The sequence below is a fragment of the Puma concolor genome, chromosome D3 (genome assembly GCF_028749965.1).
Source record: "Puma concolor isolate L17-30 chromosome D3, mPumCon1.1.hap2, whole genome shotgun sequence".
Taxonomy (NCBI): domain Eukaryota; kingdom Metazoa; phylum Chordata; class Mammalia; order Carnivora; family Felidae; genus Puma; species Puma concolor.
In genome coordinates this window covers 27,660,517-27,684,114 of record NC_141678.1, presented here as the reverse complement: position 1 = coordinate 27,684,114, position 23,598 = coordinate 27,660,517, and the positions used below count along the sequence as shown (strand labels likewise).

At 46.0% G+C, this 23,598-nt stretch overlaps 1 protein-coding gene across 2 annotated transcripts in view; it reads left to right on the top strand.

Moving 5' to 3' along the window:
* DGCR8 (DGCR8 microprocessor complex subunit) overlaps positions 1 to 23,437 on the top strand; it is a 37,278-nt gene extending 13,841 nt beyond the window's left edge. For both annotated transcript variants that reach the window (XM_086682226.1, XM_086682227.1), the window contains exons 9-14: positions 434 to 516; positions 16,306 to 16,406; positions 16,737 to 16,843; positions 18,832 to 18,959; positions 20,376 to 20,489; positions 21,472 to 23,437. In XM_086682226.1, the coding sequence (XP_086538352.1) occupies positions 434 to 516; positions 16,306 to 16,406; positions 16,737 to 16,843; positions 18,832 to 18,959; positions 20,376 to 20,489; positions 21,472 to 21,555 (617 nt within the window). In that variant the 3' untranslated portion in view covers positions 21,556 to 23,437. The remainder of the gene's footprint in view (positions 1 to 433; positions 517 to 16,305; positions 16,407 to 16,736; positions 16,844 to 18,831; positions 18,960 to 20,375; positions 20,490 to 21,471) is intronic.
* The last annotated feature ends 161 nt before the right edge of the window (positions 23,438 to 23,598 follow it).

Below are 23,598 nucleotides of genomic sequence, written 5' to 3'. Positions count from 1 at the left end.
GCAGCCTTGCTCACGCAGAAACCTGTGCTCAGCATTGAGTCATCCCTCTGCTCCATCCTGCAGATGCTTTCTCCAAAGTATCTGTCCAATCGCTCTGCTTTTCCCTGCCACACTCAGCAGCCTGCTCACTCCTCAGGCCTCGCTGCCTGGCCTGCTACAAGTACCTCAGGGAAAGAGTACACACAGCTCGGTGTGGCTTACAAGGCTGCCCACAGTCTTAACGCTTGTCCCACGGCCTCCTTTGTTTAGGATGTGCACCTCCCGTCCTCTGCTCTCCCTGCCTGTGAAGTGCTGCTTGCTGTTCTCCAGGGCCCTTGCTTTCCTCTGAGGCGTGGGTACTCTGGCCCTACACAGGAGTCAGCATGTAGCTTGCTCTGGAGTTAGGAAGCAAGCTGGGCCTGAGCCCTCACCCTTGGGGTTTTTCTTTTCATAGCCCGAGCTACGCTGGAGATCCTTATCCCTGACTTTGTCAAACAAACCTCTGAGGAAAAGCCCAAAGACAGTGAAGAGCTTGAGGTGAGTGTTGTGATCCTGCCCTGTTTGGAGCTGTGGTCCCAGTGCGGTGTCCACACCCCACCCTCCTCACTAGTGCAGGTTATGCTTACGGATTTAGTCACCCAAGCTCTAGGTGATTTTGTTTTGTTCATATTTTATAAAAGGGGAAACTAGCTTGTCTTTGTGCAAACAGGGGGAAAGGTGTTATTTTTGTCAGAGATTTTTGTCCCGTGTCTTGCAGTGAGTGGTAAAGAATGTGCATAATAAGTGTATACGGGAGTTCGTCAGCTCTACCCTGACTGGAGATCCATGGTGAGAATGAAACTTTGAGACTGTCTGTAAAAGTTATGTCGTTCTTTGTATTAAGAACTACTTAAAACTACTTGTGAACTTTCTTGGGTAAATATGATAAAATGGATATTTGTAGTAAGGGCTTCTCAAATTCTGAGGAAGGTGTTCTTTTTTATAAGTTCATTAAAAATATTTTTTTTTAAGTTTATTTTAGAGAGAGAGGGCATGAGTGAGGGACAGAAAGGGAGAGAGAGAGAATCCCAAGCAGGCTCTGTGCTGTCAGTGCAGAGCCCAATGTGGGGCTCAGACTCAAACCATGAGATCATGACCTGAGCCAAGATCAAGAGTCGGATGCTTAAGCAACTGAGCCACTCAGAAGCCTCTCTAACAGTTTTATTGATATGTAATTTATATACCATGAATTTTGCTCTTTTAAACCGTACTGTTGAGTGGATTTTTGTGTATTCAGAGTTGTACAATCATCGCTTGCAGTGTTCTAATCTTAGAATATTTTCATCTCTCTGGGAGGAAACCCCATACCCATTAGCAGTCACTCCTAATTCTCCCTGTTCCTTGCCCCTCAACCCCTGGCGACCACTAATCTCCCTGTCTTGATGGATTTACTAGTTCTGGACACTTCATACCAATGGAATCATATGACATGTGGTCCTTTGTGACTGGCTTCTTTTATTTACCATGCTGTCTTAGCTGTAGGTTTTATCAGATTGAGGAAATTTCCTTCTGCTCTTGGTTTGCTGGGAGTTTTTTTTAGGAATGGATGTTGGATTTTGTCAGATGTTTTTCCTGCTTGTACTGAAATGATTGTCAGGTTTTTGTTTTTTACTTTAGTCATGTGGTATATTGCATAGGTTTTTGAATGTTAAACCAACCTTGGATTTCTGGGATAAATCCCACTTAGTCATGGTGCACGTAAGTTTGATGTGTTGCTGGATTTAGCATGCTGGTATTTTAAGGACTTTTGCAGCTATATTTATAAGGAATACTTGTCTGTAGTTTTCTTGTGATGTCTGGTGTTGGTGTTGGGGTAATACTGTCTTTACAGAATGAGGTGGAAAGTGTTCCTTTCTCTACTATTGGTGTGGAATATTTCGTGAAAGGTTGGTAGTAATTTTTTAAACATTTGATAGAATTCACCAGTGAAACCATCTGAGTCCAGACTTGAATTTGTCCGAGGTTAGTTAATTACTAATTCAATCTTTTCACTTTTACCTCTGTTCAAATATCCTATTCCTTTTTGAGCTGGTTTGGAAACTTTGGGTTTTTATAGGAATTTTTCATTTTGATCTAGACTAATTCTTTGGCATACATTTATTCATAGTGTTCCATTATGATCCACGTTGTTTTGGTAAGTTTGTGCTGCTCCTGCTTTCATTACTGATTTTAGTAGTTGAGTCCCTCTTTTTTTCTCTTGGTCAATTTAAAATTTGTCAGTGTTGTTGATCTTTCAAAGATCTAACTTCCGGTTTTGTTGATTCCCCCCCCCCCCCCGCCCCCCCAACACAATAGCGTTGTTACTGTCTGTTTCATTTATTTGTGCTGTAGCCTTTGTTTCCTTTCTTCTGCCAACCTTAGGTTTAGTTTGTTTTTCTTTTCTAGTGTCTTCAGAGTATTGATTGGAGATCTTTTCTTTTTATTTATTCCATTTAATTTTATTATTTATTTATTTATTTAGAGAGAGCGTACACACGAGTAGGGGAGAGGGGCAGAGGTAGAGAGTGTGAGAGAGATTCTTAAGCAGGCTCCATGCTCAGGGCTCAGTCCCACAACCCTGGGATCATGACCTGAGCTGAAATCAAGAGTCAGGTGCTTAACTGACTCAGCCACCCAGGTGCCCCCTGAGATCTTCTTTCTAAATATTGGAGCTTGGGCTATAAATTTTTTTCTATGTACTACTTTAACTGCGGCCCATAAGCTCTAGTGTGTGTTCTATTTTTTGTTCACCTCAAAGTGTTTTTCTCATTTCTCTTGTGGTTTCTTCTTGAACCATTGGTTATTTTAGGAATGTCTACTTTCCATCTATTTGTGAATTTCCCAAATTTCCTTTAGTTATTGATCTTTAATTCCAGTGCGGTTCAAAAACATAGTTTGTATGATTTCAGTCAGTCTTTTAAATTCATTGAAGTTTGTTTTATGACCTAACATACGATTTGCCCTAGAGAATGTTTTATATGCAAGTGTACTATGGAGTGAACCAGATGCCTGTTAAGTCTAGTTGGTGTATAGTGTTATCTTCCTTTGTTGGTCTTCTGCCTAGTTCTTCTATCCGTTCTTGAATGTGGGTATTGGAGTCTTCTGCTGTTGTTATTGAATTATAGCTTCTTTCAATTCTGTTTTTGCTTCATGTATTTTGGGGCTGTTGGTAGCTACATATATGTTGGTGGTATTGGGAGGTAATTAGAAATGTATGTTTGGTCTTTGTTCTTGGTTCCTGGTGCAGAGCTTCTAATGTAATACAGTACATTAATGTGTTTTTTGTCCCCATTTTTTTAAAAAGCTGCAGGTTGATAAAGGTGAATGTTTTTTGTTATTTTTAACAGACTCCTTTTTTTAAGATTTTTTTCCTATTTATTTATTTATGAGAGAGAGGGAGAGAGAGAATCTCATGAGGGGCAGAGAGAAAGGGAATCCCACACAACAATAACAGTGCAGAGCCCGAAGTGGGGCTCGAATTTGCCTGAAGCTGCGCTCAAACTCACGAACTGTGAAATCATGACCTGAGCCTAAGTCAGATGCTTAACTGACTGAGCCACTCGGGCACCCTTTAACAGGCCCCTTTCAACCACATCTGAGTTTATGTTAATGAAGTAGCTTTTGGACCATTCCTTTGGGTGGGAGCTGGTTGCCCAGGGAATTTACCATCTAATTAGAGGGTTGGGACTTTCAGGGACCTCCCCCTCCTGTGTGTTTGGGGGGAGGCACTGGATGTTGAGCTAATTGCTAATGGCCAATGAGGTAATCAGTTACGCCTGTATAGTGAAGCCTCCATTAAAAAACTCTTAACTGAAGGGGTTCAGAGAGCTTCTTGGTTGATGAACACATTGAGATGCTGAAAAGATGGCAGGCTCAGAGAAGGCATGGAAGCTCTGTACCCCTTCTTTTATACTTGCCCTATTTATCTTTTCCATCTGGCTGTTTCTAAGTTATATCCTTTTGTAATAAAGCAGGGCTCTAGGAAGTAAAACGGAGGAAGGGTTGGCAACCGCCAGTATATAGCTGCTCAGTCAGAAGCACAGGTGACAACCTGGACTTGAGGTTAGTGGCAAGTGGTGGCAATAGTCTTGTAGGACTGAGCCCTTAATCTGCAGGATCTGCTCTAACTCCTGGCAGTTAGAATTAGAACGGCTTGGTGTGGAAACACATTCATTTGGTGTCACAAGTGTTCAAACCAGAAGTCAGTTCTATTTAATGTTTATAATGGTTATGTCACCTTGATGGATGGACTCTTTGTCATTATTAAATATCCTTTATCTTTAGTAACAGGTTTTGTCTTAGTGTCTTAGAGTCAGTTTTCTCTGATACAGTCATTCCTACGTTTTTTTTTTTTTTAATTTTTAATATTTGTTTATTTTTGAGAGAGAGACAGAGTGTTAGCAGGGAGGGGCAGAGAGAGAGGGAGACACAGAATCCAAAGCAGGCTCCAGGCTCTGAGCTGCCAGCACAGAGCCCAGTGTGGGGCTTGAACTCACGAACCATCAGATCATGACCTGAGCTGAAGTCAGACGTTAACTGACTGAGCCACCCAGGCGCCCAGTCATTCCTACTTTCTGATAATGTCTTTCCATCCTTTTACCTTTAACCCGTCTGTGTGTTTGAACCTAAATTGTGTTTCTTCTACACAGCATAAAACTGGGTTTTGTTTCTATGCATTCTGTCAAATCTCTGCCTTTTGATCAGAGTTTAATCAATTTTTTTTTGAAAGATTTTATTTTTAAGTAATCTCTGCACCCAATGCAGGGCTTGAATTTACAAGCGTAAGATCAAAAGTCACATGCCCCACCGACTAAGCCAGCCAGGTGCCCCTTTTAAATAAAGTTAATCAACTTTTTTTTCTTTTTTTTTTTCTTTTTGGAGGGACCTTAGTCAATTGAAATGTAATTACTGATAAGGTAGAATTGATATATACCATTACACTGTTTGCTTTCTGTTTTATGTCTTTTTGTTCCTCAGTTCCTTCGTTACTGCCTCTTCTGTTTTAAATACTTTCTAATGTACCACTTTAATTCTCTTGTTTCTTTCACTGTATATACATATATTTTTAAATTTTTTTAACATTTATTTATTTTTGAGAGACAGCGTGAGCAGGGTAGGGGCAAGAGAGAGAGGGAGACACAGAATCTGAAGCAGGCTCCAGGCTCTGGAGCCTGACGTGGGGCTTGAACTCACAAGCCGTGTGATCATGACCTGAGCCGAAGTCGGACGCTTAACCAACTGAGCCACCCAGGCGCCCCTCCCTGTATATTTTTAAGTTATTTTCTTGGTGATTGTCATAGGGTATAACAGTAACATCTAAACTGAAAACAATCTAGTTTGGACTAATGCCAACTAACTTCAGTTGTATATAAAAATTTTGCTCCTATAGCTCTATTCACCGTCACCTTTATGGTTATGTTGTCACAAATTACCTCTCTGTATGTTGTGTGTCCACAAACATGGATTTATAATTATTGTTTTACGTAGTTGTCTTTAAATCTTTTTTTTTTTTTTTAATGTTTATTTTTGAGAGAGACAGACCGTGAGTAAGGGAGGGTCAGAGAGAGAGGGAGACACAGAATCCGAAGTAGGCTCCGGGCTCTGAGCTGCCAGCACAGAACCTGACACAGGGCTCGAACCCACGAACCGTGAGATCATGCCGTGAGCTGAAGTTGGATGCTTAACCGATGGAGCCACCCAGGCGCCCCTAAATCTATTTTTTTTAATGTTGGTTTATTTTTTTCTTTTCTCTTTTTTTTTTTTAATGTTTATTTATTTTTGAGACAGAGACAGAGCATGAATGGGGGAGGGGCAGAGAGAGAGGGAGACACAGAATTGGAAGCAGGCTCCAGGCTCTGAGCCATCAGCCCAGAGCCCAACGCGGGGCTCAAACTCACGGACCGCGAGATCGTGACCTGAGCTGAAGTCGGACCCTTAACCGACTGAGCCACCCAGGCGCCCCAATGTTGGTTTATTTTTGATAGAGACAGACTGCTAACGGGGGAGGGGGAGAGAGAGGGAGACACAGAATCCAAAGCAGGCTTCAGGCAGAACCTGATGTTGGGCTTGAACTGACAAGTTGTGAGATCATGGCCTAAGTCAAAATTGGACTCTGAGTCAACTGAGCCACCCAGACGCCTCTATATAGTTGTCCTTTAATTCAGAAAGGAAAAACAGAATTAGTAACAATGTATGTTTATATTGTCTTTTATTTACCGTAGTTAGCTTTATTTTTTGTAATGTCCTCAATTTGTTTATGGTCTACAGTGTCCTTTTATTTTGGCCTGAAGGCTCTTCAGTATTTCTTGGAGGGCAGTTCTACTACCTGTGGTTTCTCTCAATTTTTGTTTATCTGAGAATGTCTTAACAATTCCCTTTAAAAAAAATTTTTTTTTAAATGGTAATTTTTTGAGAGAGAGAGAGAGTATGAGTGGGTGAGGGGCAGAGAGAGAGGGGGAGACAGAATCTGAAGCAGGTGCCAGGCTCTGAGCTGTCGGGACAGAGCCTGATGTGGGTGCTCAAACCCATGAACCATGAGATCGTGACCTGAGCTGCAGCTGGACGCTTAACTGACTGAGCCACCCAGGTGTCCCTTAATGATTCTCTTTTTGAAGCATAGTTTTGCTGGCTGGGCATAGAATTTTTTTTCAGTTTATTTATTTACTTTGAGAGAGAACCAGGGAGGGGCAAAGAGAGAGGGAGAGAGAGCAAGAATCCCAAGCAGGCTCCACACTCAGTGCAGAGCCCTGTGCGGGGCTCAAAGTTAACAACCGTGAGATCATGACCTGAGCCAAAATCAAGAGTTGGACGCTTAACTCACTGAGCCACCCAGGCACCTCTGCATATAGAATTCTTAGTTGACATTGTTTTTCTTCATAGTGGTGATCTGTCTGCCTTCTGGCCTCTATAAGGAATGAGAAATCGGCTGTTAATCTTACTGAGAATCATGTTATTGATGAGTTGTTTCTCGTACTGTTTTCAGATTTTGTCTTTGGCCTTTGACAGAAATGTGTAGGTATAGATTTCTTTAGTTTATTCTTTTTGGAATTTGTTGAGCTTCTTGGATACATAATGTTTTCCATCTTTAAGAAGTTTCAGCCTTTATTTTCTCATAATTTTTTTTGCCCTTTAGTATCCTCTTTTTCTGGGAATCCCATTATAGGTAACCTAGTACACTCATGGTATCCCACAGGTCTATGGGGCACTGTTATTTATTTACTTATTTTCTTTGTCTTAATTGATAGTCTGGTGAGATACTGTTCTTATGCTTTCCTTTAATTCTTAGATGTGGTTGTTTGTTTTAGTTTTTTGAGCATATTATAGCTGGTTTATTTTATTTATTTTTTAATGTTTATCTTGAGAGAGTGTGCAAGCATATGCATGAGCACTTGAGCGGGGGAGGGGCAGAGAGAGAAGGAGAGAATCCCAAGCAGGCTCCAAGCTGTCAGCACAGAGCCTGATGTGGGGCTTGATCCCACGAACTGTGAGATCATGACCTGAGCCAAAATCAAGAGTTGGACCCTTAACTGACCAAGCCACCCAGGTGCCCCTCCTTAAGGATGGTTTGTATTGACTACTTTTCTTCATCTTGTACGGCATATACATTTGTGTTTTAGTTCATGTCTCGTTAAACCTGGGCATTTTATTTTTTAAAAAAAAATTTTTTTTTTTATGTTTATTTTATTTTTGAGACAGAGAGAGACAAAGCATGAACGGGGGAGGGTCAGAGAGAGAGGGAGACACAGAATCTGAAACAGGCTCCAGGCTCTGAGCTGTCAGCACAGAGCCCGACGCGGGGCTCGAACTCACGGACTGCGAGACTGTGACCTGGGCCAAAGTTGGCCGCTTAACCGACTGAGCCACCCAGGCGCCCCAAACCTGGGCATTTTAAATAATGTGGCAACTGTGGATATCAAGATTACCAGTTAGAGGACAATTTTTTAAAAAAAATATTTATCATTTTTGAGAGAGCACAAGCAGGGGAGGGGCAGAGAGAGAGGGGGAGACATAGAGTCTGAAGCAGGCTACAGGCTCTGAACTGTTAGCACAGAGCCTGATGCAGTACTCAAACCCACTAACCACAAGATCATGCCCTGAACTGAAGTCAGACCCTTAACCGACTGAACCACCCAGACATCCCAAGGACATATTTCTTGCCTCACAGCTCTGGAGACTGGACATCTAAACTCAAGGTGTCAGCAAGGTTGGTTTCTTCTGAAGGCTAGGAGAGAAAGATCTCTTTCAGGCCTCTCTCTGTTTGGAGATAACAGTTGGAGATAACTGATAACAGTCCTTCTCCTTATACTGTGTGTTTGTTTCTGAATCTGTTTATAGGGACAGTAGTCATATTGGATTAGGGTTATGTCTGTAAGGACCTTATCTGCAAAAAAGGTTATATAATGAGGTACTGGAAGTTAGGATTTCAGCCTATCAATATGTGGGTGGACAGAATTCAACCCATAATAGTGTGACTTTCCTAGACTATTTTGTGAAATCCAAGTCAGAGATTTCCTGACCTAAATCAGTAAGTCTCCCAGCCTTTGCTAGGGGGCTCTTTATGCATGTTGGGGTCACCTTTAATGCTCTAGTAGTTGACATTGTGCCTTAGCCTTTACTTCCTTCCCACTTGCAGAGAGCTTCTGAGTCAATCAGGAGATTTGGGCCTTCCCAGGTCTTTCCTGGGCATGCAAGTGGCCACCTAGATCTCCAGACAAGTTGGAGCTTTTCAAAGCCTCTTAAGGGCATCTCATTCTCTAGCTTTTCCTTTTATGTTTTCTGACCTGCCTCTTGCTTGCCAGCTGGTATCCCAGCCTCAGGCAACTGCAGTATGAAACAGTTGCCACTGATTATTTTTGATAGATTTCCTGGGGAATTGGGCTGTTTTCACCGAATGAACTCTGAGTTGGGTCGCATAAAGGCAAGTTTTACAATGAGCTTTTCTGTAGAGCTGCCACATGGACCAGACAGCAGTGGTTCTCTGGGCTTGGGGTGTTGGGGAACCAGTTTGCCTTCTTCAGTGAACCAGCCTTGCTGGTTCCCAAGGCTACCACAGAGCTGGGAAGAGAAGACAGGAATGGGCCAAATTTTATAAATAAAATGCTACAAAGCTCATTGTTTTTAGCAAAATTCAGCCATTTTTTTCTTGAATAAATGCTCCCCAGATTGTTGTCTTTAATTTCCAGAATTCTGAAAAAGTTGATTTTGACAGTTTTAGTCAGTGTTCTTGTTGATCCTGTGGAGGAGCAAAATTTGGAGGTTTTTTTTATTCTGTCACCCTAGAACTGGTATAGGCTGCGTTTAAAACTTTTTTTCAACAACAAAAAAGACAAAATATAAAACAGTATTCACCTGGGTGACTCAGTTGGTTAAGTCTGACTTCAGCTCAGGTCATGATCTCATGGTTTCAAGCCCCACATTGGGCTCTCCTATCAGCGAGGAGCCTTTTTCTGATCCTCTGTCCTTTCTCTCTGCCCCTCCCCTACTCGTATGCGTGCACACTCTCTCGAAAATAAATTGACATTAAAAAAACTAAACATTTTTTCCAATCTTTTTAGACTGAGACTATTCTAAAATATGGTAAAGTGCCCATGGCAGTTTAAATTGCACTCGGGTGTCTATTTTTTGTGCTTTATTGTCATAGATGGGCCATAGACAGATCACAGAGCCCACTCAGCAAACAAAATCTCAAAAAGGCTAGCTCCTCCAGGAAAAATCACATTTTCAACTTTATTTCTCAATAACCTAACTATGGAACAGTGGTTGTTCAGGGAGGCTTCCAAGGCATGTTGGAGAACTTGTTACCTACACCTCTACCCATAGCCTGCCAAGGCCCTTAGGATTGGTTGTTGCAGTTGATGATGCATGGGCTATATAGGTTGCACGCCACCATTCTCTGATACGGGGTAGCAGAAACTGGAAGGGGTAGCTATGGTTCTGGTGCTGGGAGTCAGCTTGGCCTAGGCAAGCAGGGGATGTGCGGCTCCAGCAGCCTTTTTGGAAGATGGAGCTTTGCTTTGTCATAGCAGCTCATCTGAGTAGCCTCTGCTGTTGCCCAATGCGGTGGGGTTGTGTGTCTTACCTGTCTAAGAATGCAGCACCCACACCCCACTGCCTGTGGCTATTGTGGTAAAGTTTAAAGTAACTCAGTAAATTATAGTTGATTTAAGAAATTTTTGACATGTTGAGATAATGGAAAATTCTCCAGGGTTAGTACAGCAAGTGTTAGGAACACCTGGTTTCAAGATAAGATCCAAGATGGTCTCCATTTAGTGTTGTGGCCTCTAAGATACCAGCATCTGGCTTGGTTGGTTATTAACTGAATGAATTAGCATTTCAGTCCAGTTTTTAATCTGAAAGTCTCTGTGCTTACTGTTGGCTTTAGTTCACTTTTGTATTTGGCACCATTGTAGTTCCCTAAGCAGGGACCTCCCAGTTTCATTCTGGCCAGCTTAGGGACCCAGGGGTATTCATGGCTCTCCCAGCCTTGTGTGTTGAAGAGTGGTCTGTCGCTCCAGTTACCTGCTCTGTCCCAGCTGCTTTTTGCAGTCCCACCACCTGCATGTGGCCTCATATGTGGCTGTCTGGTGGTATACACTCTTGGAGGGCTACAAGCTTGCCCCAGACTGTGATGTCAACCCTGTCTCTACCTCATGCTTGGTGGTCAGAGACTGGTGGTTACCTCTTCTCTAGAGTGCATGGTTTTGATGATGACCAGCTGGCGTCTTTGTGCTCAGTTCTTTCATTTTCCACCTTTCCTCCTGCCCTGTACAGTCTGTAAGGTCATTGTGGCTGCACCCTTGTCCCTGGAGCCTTTTACATCAGCACCTCTAGTGAGGCATCTGCTGTGACAGAGACTGCAGGTTTCTGGAATTTGTGCCTCAGGTTGTGCTGGATAGTAGGAAGATTCAGGATCTGGCCATGTACTCTGGGGCTCTTCTGGAAAGTGAGGGATCTTTCCAGAAATAACATCAGAAAGTAGCCTGAGAGGGGTGCCTGGGTGGCTCAGTTGGTTGGGTGTCCAACTTCAGCCTAGGTCATGATCTCCTGGTCCAGAGTTCTGGCCCCACAGCAGGCTCTGTACTGACAGATCGGAGCCTGGAGCCTGTTTCAGATTCTAGGTCTCCCTCTCTTTCTCTGCTCCTACCCCACTCATACTCTGTCTCTCTAAAAAATAAATAAACATTAAAAAATTAAAAAAAAAAAAGAAAAGGCAAGCTTGAGAGAGGAGGTCTTCCCAGGTAGAGGAGGCTATGTGGGCAGCTCGGAAATCCCAGGTATAAAAGTTCCCTTGTACACACAAGGGACTTTTCATGTTGGTTCTCCAATTCTCTGACACAAGCTAGGTGTCTGCAACTTTGCTCAGTTCTTACACTATTTACATGGAGTTGGCTCAGTTCCAAAAGACTGCCCACACTTCACATTCCAGCCACAAATGGGGTGCGCAGGCCACCCACATTGACCAGCCAACTACAGATTCAGGGGTTTCCATGACTTCCCTTGGGTTCATTAATTTGCTTGAATGAGAACTTTTTTAGAATTTGCTCTCAGAACTCAGGGAAACTCCTTACATTTACTGGTTTATTATTAAGAATACAAATGGACAGCCAGATGAAGAGGTGCTTAATCATGGTTGGTCTTTCTGGTGACCAGCTCCCTCATGAAGCTGTCTAGGCTCTGCCCCCCACCATGCCTAATTAGCATAAACTCAGATGAGGTCCAGAGGGACTCCTTTGAATAACAAAAGATACTCCTATTAGGAAATTCTAAAGTTTTAGGCGCTCCCTGAACTGGATACAAGGACCAGATATGTGTCTGATGACCAAAAATGTCCTCATCCTCTGGAGAGGTTTTTCTTCACACTTAGAATTTAATTGTATATGTGTGTACTTATTTCCCTTTTTAAAATTTTTCAGAGAAGAAAGTAGCTTTTCTGTCAGGTTGAAGGTACTAGAGCAGCACAATCATGACTGATAGGAATTGCTGTCTTGCTCCTGAAAAATTGTGACAGTGTTTCTGTCACATCCTTGTCAGTAGCTTGGTGGGTGGGTGGTGGTGCCCTTGTGGAGGTGTGGCTCCAGAGTTCCAGCTGTGGGGGCAGGATGCCAAGGTTGGCTGGGCAGGCCCTGGTTCTTTGGGAGCTCTCACTATGCACTGCTGTCCTTGAGGTACAGTGGCACAAAGTCCACATGCAATGGTGGTGTGGATATAGAATATCCAGAATTCTAGAATTGCCATGGAAGCAGAGGCTCAGGGCATAGCATGTTTGGTGTTGATTAACAGATGAGCAGAACTGGTACTGAGCCTTTTCACAAGACCTGGGGTGATTTCTTCTTAGTATTTTATAGCTTTTTAGGTAACTGTGGGTTGTGGTTGGTTCATGCTTGTTCTAGAATTTAGGCATTAGTGACTTGGTTTTTTTTGGTTCCCTTCCCCCGCCCCCGACCAATTTAGGTTTTAATAGAGAGTTCGGGGCACTTAAGTGGCTCGATTGGTTAAGTGTCCGACTCTTAATTTTGGCTCAGGTCATGAGATTGAGCCCTCCATCAGGCTCAATACTGATAGTGTGGAGCCTGCTTGGGATTCTCTCTCTCTCTCTCTCCCTCTCCCTGTGTCCCTCCCCTGCTCGTGTGTGTTCACAGTTGCTCACTTTCTCAAAAAATTTAAAAAAATTATAGAGTGGTAAATGCACTTTTTGGTACACTTCTGTGAATTTTGAAACGTGTAGTTTTGTCATGTAACCAACAGCACAATCAAGACATTTTCAAATGTTCTCCCCCTCCCAGTTTTCTTAAACTGCCCCTTGTGCCCCTTTGTAGTCAAAACTTTCTTTTTACCCTGGTAGTCACTGAGCTATCTCTGTAGGTTAGCCAATTCCCAAATGTCTTATCAGTGGAGTCACAGGGGAGGTAGCCTTAGAACCAAGCTCCAACTCAGTGATGCACTTGAGAATCATTTGTGTTGGTGCTGGTGTCGATGGTTGGGTAATTTTTGCTGCTGAGTGTGCCTATTGCAGGGCAGTGCCTAGTATGTTCTTCTCACTTGAGGGGTGTTGAGTGCATTTCCATTTTTGGATGATTAGTATTTGGCTGCTGTGAGGCTCTCCGGTTTTCCACGTGAGTGTAGCTAAGCACCCAAGATGGCCTTGCTGGGCTGTATGATAAATATATGTCCAACTGGGTGCCTTTGCATGTCTGTCGAGCCAGATGAGCATGTGTGTGGGGGTCTATCTCTGTACTCTGTCTCCTTGATCTGTGTGACCTTTCACCAATGCCATACCTTCTTGATGACATGAATTCTTGGAATCCGTGCGAACCCTCAAACTTTGTTCTTTTTCAAAAGCACTTTTTGGTTACTCCAGCTGCTTTTCCCTTCCGTATAGAAACAGTATGTTAGTACAAAAAGTTCTGTTGAGATTTTGATTGGAATTGTGTTACATCTGTAGATAAATTTGGAGAGAATGGACTTCCTAACAGTATTGAGTCTTTCAGTTCACAAACCCAGTGTATCTCTCCATTTATTGAAGTCTTTGATGTCTTTTATTAGTGTTTGGTCATTTTTAGTATGCAGATCTTTCACATGTTTTACTAGATTTGGACTTGAGTATTTCACATGTGTTTTGGAGCTGTTGTGAGTAGCACTTTAGTTTCAGTTCTGTTGATTGCTAGTGTATAGCAATCTCATTTACTGTCGTATATTGATCGTATGTCTTGTGGCTTTGCTGAACTGCTTTATTAGTTCCAGTAGTTTTTCTGTAGATTTCTTTGGGATTTCTGTGTACAGACCAGGTTGACTGTGATGGTCTAGATGCCTTTTGTTTCTTTTTCTTGCCTTACTACTCTGACTAGAAGCTCCATTACATGTTGAGTAGCAGTGGGAAGAGTGGACATCCTTGTCTTGTTCCTGATCTTGGGGTGAAGCATACAGTCTCTGACCATTAAATATGATGTTAGGTGTTAGTTGTTTGTTGATGCCCTCTATCAGGTTGAGGAAGGATTCTTCTATTCCTTACCAATTGATATTACAGACTTTTTCCTCCTTAATTTGTTGATATAATGTATTATGTTGATTGATTTTTTTTTTTTAATTTATTTTTTCAACGTTTATTTATTTTTAAGACAGAGAGAGACAGCATGAACGGGGGAGGGGCAGAGAGAGAGGGAGACACAGAATCGGAAGCAGACTCCAGGCTCTGAGCCATCAGCCCAGAGCCTGACGCGGGGCTCGAACTCATGGACCGTGAGATCGTGACCTGGCTGAAGTCGGACGCTTAACCGACTGCGCCACCCAGGCACCCCGATTTTTTTTTTTTTTTTTTTTTTTTTTTTTTTTTAATGCATTCCTGGGCTAAGTCCTTTCTTGGGCATGGCATAGATTTGTTTTTATGTGTTAATGGTTACAAATTGCTAATACTCTATGTAGGATTTTTACACCTGTGTTTATGAGGATTATTAGTTTGTAGTTCTCTTTGGTGTTAATAAGGGTACTGCTAACATCATAAAATGAATTGGCAATTGTCCCTCCTCTTGTGGTGTTTTGAAAGATTGTCTAGAATTGGTATCATTTTTTTTTTTTTTCTTAAATATTTGGTAGTTGTTGCCAATGAAACGATCTGAGTGTGGAGTTTTCTTTGAAGGGACCTTTTAACTACAAGTTCAACTTCTTGAATAGAGCAGTTTGGGTAATTTGCACTTTTCAAGGAATTGGTCCATTTTATTTAAATTGTTGGATTTATGGGTGCTGGTCTGTCTGTGGTGCTCTCTCAGGGTCTTTCAGTATCTGTTGGGCACCAGTGATCCAAACTTCTTCTGTACTGTTGTCATTGGGCCACTTCTGCCCTTTGTACTATAGTCTCTATATGCTCCTTGCAGGTTAACCTGCAACATGTGACTGTGGCTCTTGGTGCAGGTAATTGTGGTATGGGCCTTTGCCAGCGTCTGTTGGATATCTTTGGGCTTCTTAGTGTGTGTTCTTCTGCCATGTGTGTATCTGCCTCGGCTCTGTCAGGGAGGATCGTGGGTACACAGGTGGTCTTGCTCAGTCTGACCACAGGTCCACAGCCCAGGTGCCGACTGCTGGTTAGAGACTGGGTTATCAAAAGGCTGAAATGAGAGAGCCAGCCACCATGGATGGGTCGGCTGCCTGGCTAGCCACTAAGGTCTAGGGCCTGATGTCTTGGTGAATAACTTTCCCTGGAAACTGATCCATGCTGATGCAGATGCTCGTAAGTGGAGGTATCTTGTGGGGACCTGTTGGAAACTGTAGCCAAATGAGAGTAGGGAGATTTCTAGCTCACCAGAATCAGCAATTCCCTTTAGAAATGGCACCTTGCTTTCCTTGACTCAGTCACAGTCCGCTGAGAGAGGAACCCCTGCCTCCCTGCCCAGAGTAGTGTTCTTATAAGTGTTGTGTTCTTGTAAGAAGAGGGAGGGAAGTGGAGAGAGGGCTGGGTGGAGTTGGGAGTGATGCTAAAGAAAGCTTGGTGCTGCCAAAACCTGGGAAGGTCCAGAAAGAATCTCTCATAGAGGTTTCAAAGGGAATATGGCCTGCTGACACCTTGCTTTGGGACTTCTGGCCTCCAGAATTGTGAAAAAATAAATAAGCCACCCACTTGGTGGTACCTTGCTATGGCAACCCCAGAAGCCCGGCAATCCCCACCAGGGAGGTGGGCTGTGCTGAGTGAACTAGGCCACATCCTCCGTTCACAGAGGGCGGCTCAGCAGAGGCCCAAGTCTGGTTGAGGTCAACGCTGCCTCCTGGCTGCTGCCTGCCACTGTTGTGCAGAACTTCTCTTTTTTCCCCTCAACTGGTTAAGTGGTTTCCCATTAACCCTTTAGTTGTTCTGTTCTCTGGGCATAGCAGTTGGTCTCAGAGCTAGGACAGGATGACTCTGTGTTTGAAACAGGAGCCAGGCCAGGCCCTTCACAGCCTTCAGAGAGCTTGGCCTTTTTAGAGTGCATCTCTTTTGTCTGATTTACCTTTTGTCTTCTATAATCTCACTTATGATGATCTTCAAAATTTTTTTCTAAGGTTGTCTGTCTTTAGATTTCTAATTGATCAGACTCAGATTCAGAAAAGGCTCCCAGGCAGCACCAGGCTTTGCCACCCCGTTGTAGCATACTCTCCAACCTAGCACAGCACTGCTTGTCCTGTCTCAGAGGGGCCGCTGGACAATGAGGTGGGGGCGCAATGTGCTCTTCAAGGCAGTAAAGATGACAGGAAGCTTCTGGGGGAAGCAGACAGCATGGGGAACAGCTCCGTGAGGCCAGCAGGCTCGGTCCAGCACTTAGGAGTGGCTGCTTTGTTTTGTAGTATTTTAACCACATCAGTATCGAGGACTCACGGGTCTACGAGCTGACCAGCAAGGCCGGACTGTTGTCTCCCTATCAAATCCTTCACGAGTGCCTTAAAAGGTAGGGCGGGTGCTTCCCCTTCTGAGTAGGGTTGTGTGGGGGCTTTTCTTTTGGTGCCCAATGTCTTTACTAGCTGTTTATCCTGGTTCAAGAGGTGATGCTAAAGGCCAAGCCATTGCAAGTATTCCCTGTGTGCACAGGAGCCCCTGTGCCTGCTGGTCAGTCAGAGCCTGTGAGATCGGATCAGGAGAATCCCCTCCTTTTCAGCTGAGATGTGCGGTTTGGGGAAAGGGTTGGCATTGTCTTCATTGAGCCTTTAAAGCCTATCCTGAAGCTGTCATTTCTTCGTCCTCAGCTGATGGCACTGGTTGTCTATGTTTTTCCTTTAAGAAACCATGGAATGGGTGATACATCCATCAAGTTTGAAGTGGTTCCTGGTAAAAACCAGAAGAGTGAATATGTCATGGCGTGCGGCAAACACACAGTGCGCGGCTGGTGTAAGGACTGCCTCCCTCCTCCCTGTCACCCCACTGCAATTTCCCTTGACCACTGGGGAGGTTGCACACTGCCATGTGGCCTGTCTGGGAGCCCTGAGCCTCTGGGGCTTAGTCTCAGGCCACTACCCTGGCATCACTCCCAAGCTCCTGCCTTGTGTGCTGACCACCCGCAGTCCTCCGTGTCCACTGGCATCTCCTATCGACCTCTGTCTGAAAGCCTGTCAGTCTGAGGTGGGACTGTGGTAGTCCTGCCTGTACCAACCCTATCCTCCTAGTTCCTGGGCTTGGGCTGGTCACTTTGGCTAGGCCATGTTTTCCCCCTCCCTGCCACTAGTGCCCCATCCAGCCCATGGTCCCTGTGGCAGGAGGAGGGATGTCCTAGAATGGCAGCAGAGCCCTTGCCCTGCCCTACTCTGTGTCCCTGTGCTGGGTGATGTGCCTGCCCCATTTCTGGTCTTTGTGTACACCACCTGCAGTATTTACCAAATTTGGTTGGTTATTTATTTTTAACTTCTTTATTTAAAAAAAATTTTTTTATGTTTATTTTTGAGAGAGAGAGAGAGTGTGTGAGCAGGGGAGGGACAGAGAGAGAGGGAGACACAGAATCTGAAGACAGGCTCCAGGCTCTGAGCTAGCTGTCAACATAGAGCCTGATCCAGGACTCGAACTCACAAACCATGAGATCGTGACCTGAGCCAGTGGATGCTTAACTGGCTGAGCCACCCAGGCGCCCCACTGAATTTGGTTTTTGAAATAACTACATTTTATTTTATCTTATCTTTTAAATTTTTTTTTTTCAACGTTTATTTATTTTTGGGACAGAGAGAGACAGAGCATGAACGGGGGAGGGGCAGAGAGAGAGGGAGACACAGAATCGGAAACAGGCTCCAGGCTCCGAGGCATCAGCCCAGAGCCTGACGCGGGGCTCGAACTCACGGACCGCGAGATCGTGACCTGGCTGAAGTCGGACGCTTAACCGACTGCGCCACCCAGGCGCCCCAATTTTATCTTATCTTTTAATGTTTATTTTTGAGAGAGTGTGCCATGTATGAGTGGGGGGAAGGGCAGAGAAAGAGGGAGACAGAGAATCCCAAGCAGGCTTTGCACTGTCAGTGCAGAATCTGACGTGGGGCTCAAACTCACACACTGAGGTCATGACCTGAACTGAAATCAAGAGTCAGATGCTTAATTGACTGAGCCATCCAGGCACCCCTAAAGTAACCACTTCTGAAAACAACTTTATTTTAAAAGAAAACTTTGTATGACTACTATAAACACAAAACCAGTGCTATGTAAATTAGAAAGTAACACACAAGTTGGCCTTGGGAAAATCACAGAACTCACAGACCTGGGTGTCCCCTGTGATTCATCAGATATTAGTCCTCACTGAGACACCTTCTGGAGCAGGCAGGTGTGGCATAGAAGGAGTGCTGGCACCATTGACCTCCCTATCTGGGAAGTGTGGCCACCTTGGTCTGTCTGGCCATAGGCATCTCCTGGCACTCAGACCCACTCTGCTCCCTGGCCCCACCTTCCCTCTGCATACATAGAAACTCCTCTTTCAGAGTTCATACACCCTCTGGAAACTCCTCTGGGCTTTCTGGCAGAGCCTCCCTCCCCTGTGCCTGTCCCCAAGGAGCCTTGGGCTATGTGCTTCATGGTACTCGTTTTGCTTGTCTGTATCTCTGGAAGTGTAGGGTGTGGTGGGAGGGAGGCCTTGTAAGTTATGACCTTGGGCCCATTCTGATTTTCTGAAGCCTTTGAGGGAGCTGTTCTGCTAAATGGGGTTAGGGTGGGTCCTGGTCTCAGCTTTGTAAGACTCCAGTGCCCACTGCAGTGGTGGAAAACGTCTGTACCCCCTCCTGTAGAACATGCCGTTTGCTGGGTGGGGGAATGGCAGGTGTGTCTCCTCTCTAGGCAAGGTGGCCATGTTGACAGCTGAATGTTCTAGTGACTCCCTCTCCACATTTCCTCTTCCTTCCTCACAGGTAAGAATAAGAGAGTTGGAAAACAGTTAGCCTCTCAGAAAATCCTTCAGCTGCTGCATCCACATGTCAAGAATTGGGGGTCTTTATTGCGCATGTATGGTCGCGAAAGCAGCAAGATGGTCAAGCAGGTAACCAGGCTCCTCCCCAGGACCTAGGGCAGCCTCTGTGCTTATCATCCTCCCTCCACCGTGGCACACCTGTTTGAGGTCCTGCTGTCACCGGAGATAGTGTTGGGCAGCTCTGCTCTTGTTCAAGGCTGCTTCTCAGGCGCTCTGCTGGGCCATGTCTGTGACCTTGGGGGTGGGAGGTGGTCATTCATGCTGTGTCTCCCTCCCTGAGGAGCCTGGGCCTGGCTCTGGCTGTGTGGGGTGAGCCTGCCCAGCAGGAGGTACAGGTGGTGAGTGCTGCCAGCCCCAGTGGAGAGGAAGCTTCTGAGCTGAGACCTGGTGTCTCCCCTTCCCCCACACCGGAACTGCAAGCCCTTGGATTAATTTGAGGACCCCTAGAAGCTTAAGGGAGAGTAAGAGATGCAGGCCACCTCTTCCTGCTTATGAACACCAGTTTTTTTTAACTAAACACCTGTGCACGTCATGTGTTTAGTTTCTGATGTTTTGCCGAGATCGAGAGATTTAAACCAGTACCCTTAGGTTTGTATGTTTTGTGGGGTGGAGGGAAGTCCTGGGAGGTGTTTACGTGTATTTTTACCCTGATGTTTCCAGAAATAGTCTGGGTTACCTGCATCCCAGTGAGGGGAGGGGTGGCCATGTGGCATCTAAGGAGGTGACACTGGGCCCCCAGGGTACTTAGAGAGGAACCTCCAGATATGTGTTGCTGAGAAAACTCCAATGACTGCAGATGAGGCTGATTTCTGCCTTCATGTGCCTTTACTTTTGTGCTGTATCTTGTTTGGGCTAAGATTGAGAAAAGCCTGCTTTGGCCTGTGAGTGGGAACTCTCCCTAAGTTGGAGGATGAGCGTCCAGTCTAGGCACAGCCTCAGCCTGTATCTTTTGGAGGACAGGTGGAGTCTGACACTCGAAGGCACGGCAGGCGGCCTCAGAGATGGCCTTTTCAGACAGGAAGGGCCTCAGGACAGCTTGATCCTGTTCTCAAAGTTGGAGGGTTTGCAGATATGCAGAGAGCGCAGTGTCTAGGGCTGATGGGCTCCCAGCTGGGCCCCAGTGCCAGGGTTTATCCCATCGGGCAGCATGCTGTCCCTGCTGGCGGAGGCCGTACTCTGATCGTTCCACTCTGAGGGTCTGGGCAGTACGAGTGCCCAGCCGATGGCAGGAGTGGAGGCAGCTGGGTGCCAGGATGCCTTTGCCCCATGAAGGGAAGAGGCTGTGGCTTCTGCCTGCTCAGGGTGAGGCAGAAGTGGGGGTAGTATGGTCAGAAAGTGAGCTGGGCAGCTGTGGACTGGTCTGCGTTCTCTGTGGCTGTGTCAGCTGCCAGGTGTGGGTTGGGAGTGCAGCTCTGGCTGCTGGCCGTAATATGTCTGTGGGGCTTGCCCCAGGCAGTCCTGAGAGCAAGGTGCTGTGCTCCCCAGGAGACCTCGGACAAAAGTGTGATTGAGCTGCAGCAATATGCCAAGAAGAACAAGCCAAACCTGCACATCCTGAGCAAACTACAGGAGGAGATGAAGAGGCTTGCTGAGGAGAGGGTGAGTGTGCAGGCCCGGCCAGCACCAAAGGCCCCTCCGCACCCTCATCCTCTTGCCCTCAAGGGAGGGGAGGGGCACCTAGCACAGCCACGTTGGCAGCTGTGGGAGGGAAGTCAGCCTCAACACTTCTAGGGTAGATGTGCTTTTCCTTGCGTTTCAGCATTCATGACATTTGCATCAGATCAATTCACTTTTTAGTTACATTATAGAACTCTCAGCCCTGGCCTGTGGTTGTGAAGGACCTGCCTTCTGGGTATTTCCACTCAGTACTCAGTTTGAAGGCAGGGACGTTATACCAGCCAGGCCTCCCATTCTCAGGGTCTTGTGGGACACAGACTACCATCCTGGGCCGCCTCTTCTTTGGGTCCTTGTCATTTCTGTGAGGGAGGAGCATGGTTCACACAACATTGAACCTGGGTAAGGCTCAGTCCCGATGAAGCTTCCTAAAACCACTTGCCTGAGGGTCTTCTAGGCTAGGACCTTGTGAAGCTGTGGTATTTGCCTGGAGGCCTATATAAAACCCTGGGGAGAGGGAGGTGGGGAATGAGAATCTGTTGTATGTTTGGCCTTTCTGGTCCAGGAGATACCTCAAGTTGGGGCGGGGAGAGAGAACCTGCCCTCAAGTTGGGATGGGGAGAGAGAACCACCTACGTGATTGTCCCTGGTGGCTGTAACTTCCTTGGCCCTTCACTTCTGGGTGTGTGGTCTGCTTCCCAGGGAAGCACCAGCACACAGTTCTCTGAGATGGCATCCAGGGAGACCCAGCCAGCCCCCTGTCTGGTCCACTCCTCAGACCTTCCTTCCTTCTCATGTGGTGTAGTGCAAAGCAGTGGTGCCCTCCTACTCCAGAGGCTACCTGGTACCACTGTGCTGAGCTTGCCCCCTCACATATCCACCCTGCCTCAGGGGCCTCTTGCCTGAAGTTGCGCTTGGCCACACGTTCCTACTTTGTTGGCATCCCTGACCTTTGTTGTTCTTTCAGGAGGAGACACGAAAGAAACCCAAGATGTCTATTGTGGCGTCTGCCCAGCCTGGTGGCGAGCCCCTGTGCACTGTGGACGTATGAGGGAGGCAGCAGGGTCAGGCGCGGGGACTGCCAGCTCTGCTGCCAGGGAGACCTCACGCCACTCACTCTGCAGCCTCGGGCCTCCGATCTGAGTTCCTCCCCTGCGGCCAGGCTTCTGCCGTCAGGGCCAGAGGGGTGGGGCTCTGGTGCATGGGGACAACAGGGCCATGAAGCTCTTCCTTGGGGGCCGCCCACAGGTCTGAGTGGGCGTGTTCAAGGATGGACTCTGCTTGTCCACACAGGTGGAAGCCAAGAGCTTGACAATAACTGTGGATAACCTCTGCTTATGTGGACTTGCTGCAGACTGGTTTGATGAAGGTTTTCATGTGTGTCAGTACATAACATGCACTGACAAATGTCAGATAAAATGAGAAAGTGGTGGCAAAGTTCTGTGGTACCCTGTGCCCAGGGTTCCCGCAGACCACTGCAGGGACCTGGTCAGAAGGCGCACGCTGGGACCCCCATCCCCTTCCCTGCCTCTTGTGTTTTCCCTTTTTCTCTGAAAAGGTTACAACAGGAAGGAGTATTTCAGACCTTTTTGGTTTAAAATAAACACAATTTTAGAATCAGAACTATTTTTCAGAGATTGTAGGCAAACCCTCAAGGTGATTATTTGCCATCCTTGAAATGCATTGCCAGTGTATGCCTGGCTTGTTGCCCTGGTCCTGGGTTGGCGTGCGGTCCATTTTTCTGAGTAAGTCTTAATGTCCTAAAAACACGCCTTCTTAAGACACTGAGGCCCCTCACCTTCACTGGCCTCTGGCAACTTTTTACTAATGATTTTTGCACAGTCAAGTCCATCTGTCCACCCATCAATTTTTAAAGCTTTTATGAAATTTTAGCATTTGGAAAGAAACTTTTACAGTGAGAGTAGAAGGTAGATTTGGAGTCACGTAGCAGATATAAACAAGTTAATGCATTTTAGCACGGGGATTTTAAAAGAGGAAATAAGGACCCTCAGTGCAATCCATCCGTGATCACAAAGTGGCGCTCTTCTCCAGACCTGGCATAAACACATGGACGGTGGCTGTCTTCCCTGTGACAATGGCTTCACTGGATTTCAAGGGCAGTTGCCCTATGCATCCATCCAGGCCTGGTGGCCAGCCTGTTACTTTGACCAGCAGCCTGTGTTTTCCAAGTGGCTCCTGTGGACCAGTGCAGGGATAAGTGTGTTCCTGCCCTGAACCCCAGAGGATGTGGGTGTGCTTAGGGCCCTTGGTTGTCCCCATGTGCAAGGTACAGGTAGTCATCAGTTCCCTGTCACCAGGGCCTGCTCAGGGTGCTGTGTGCTCATGGTGCACTGTCAGCTGCAGGAGCCCAGTGCTGGGTTGCATTGTCACATTCCACGGGTGTGCCTGTTCTCCATCATGTCCCCCGTGGTTGGTATTGATGGCATTTGTTTTCAGGAAGACAATGTTGGGTCTTGTGTGCCACTCACAGTGTATCCCTCCCTTGCCACCTATGTGACTGAGGTTGGCTTCTGTGTTGACGTTTATAAACAAAACCTTTAAATCAAGTTGCTGTAATTAGACACTTGCTTCTGTCTTGCCTCCTGTCTGCAGCTGTGAATAATCATTTGACTGTGTTTGCTCTCAGAACAGCCAGATGCGCCATTGTGAACCAAAGCTTCGTGCACACGTTAATAGAGGCAGCGAGCTTTGCTGCAGCCTCCCCGTGTCATTCCTCTGTCCCTTCTATGTGGGTGTGAGTGTTGTGTGCACACAGCCATGCTGTGGCTGCAGAGGGCAGGTAGAGCCTGTACTGATGCCACCTCCATGTGGCCACTGCCTGTTGTGTATCTTTCAGGTGGTGGCTAAGCTGTGGCTTTAAGGGTGAGCCTTGATTGTCTGAATGCATAAAGCAAAACTGTCCCAAAAGGGAATGACTGGCGTTTGTTTCTTCTAACCATGTGAGGCTATGGGGCTTTGTGGACCCTCAGCTGGCCAGTATCCCCCTCTTTAGCCTGTCTCACAGGGCTGAGGCATTTGCCTGGGGACACTGCTTTTGCAACATCTGAGCAGTGTCCCAGCCTGGCCTTTGGTC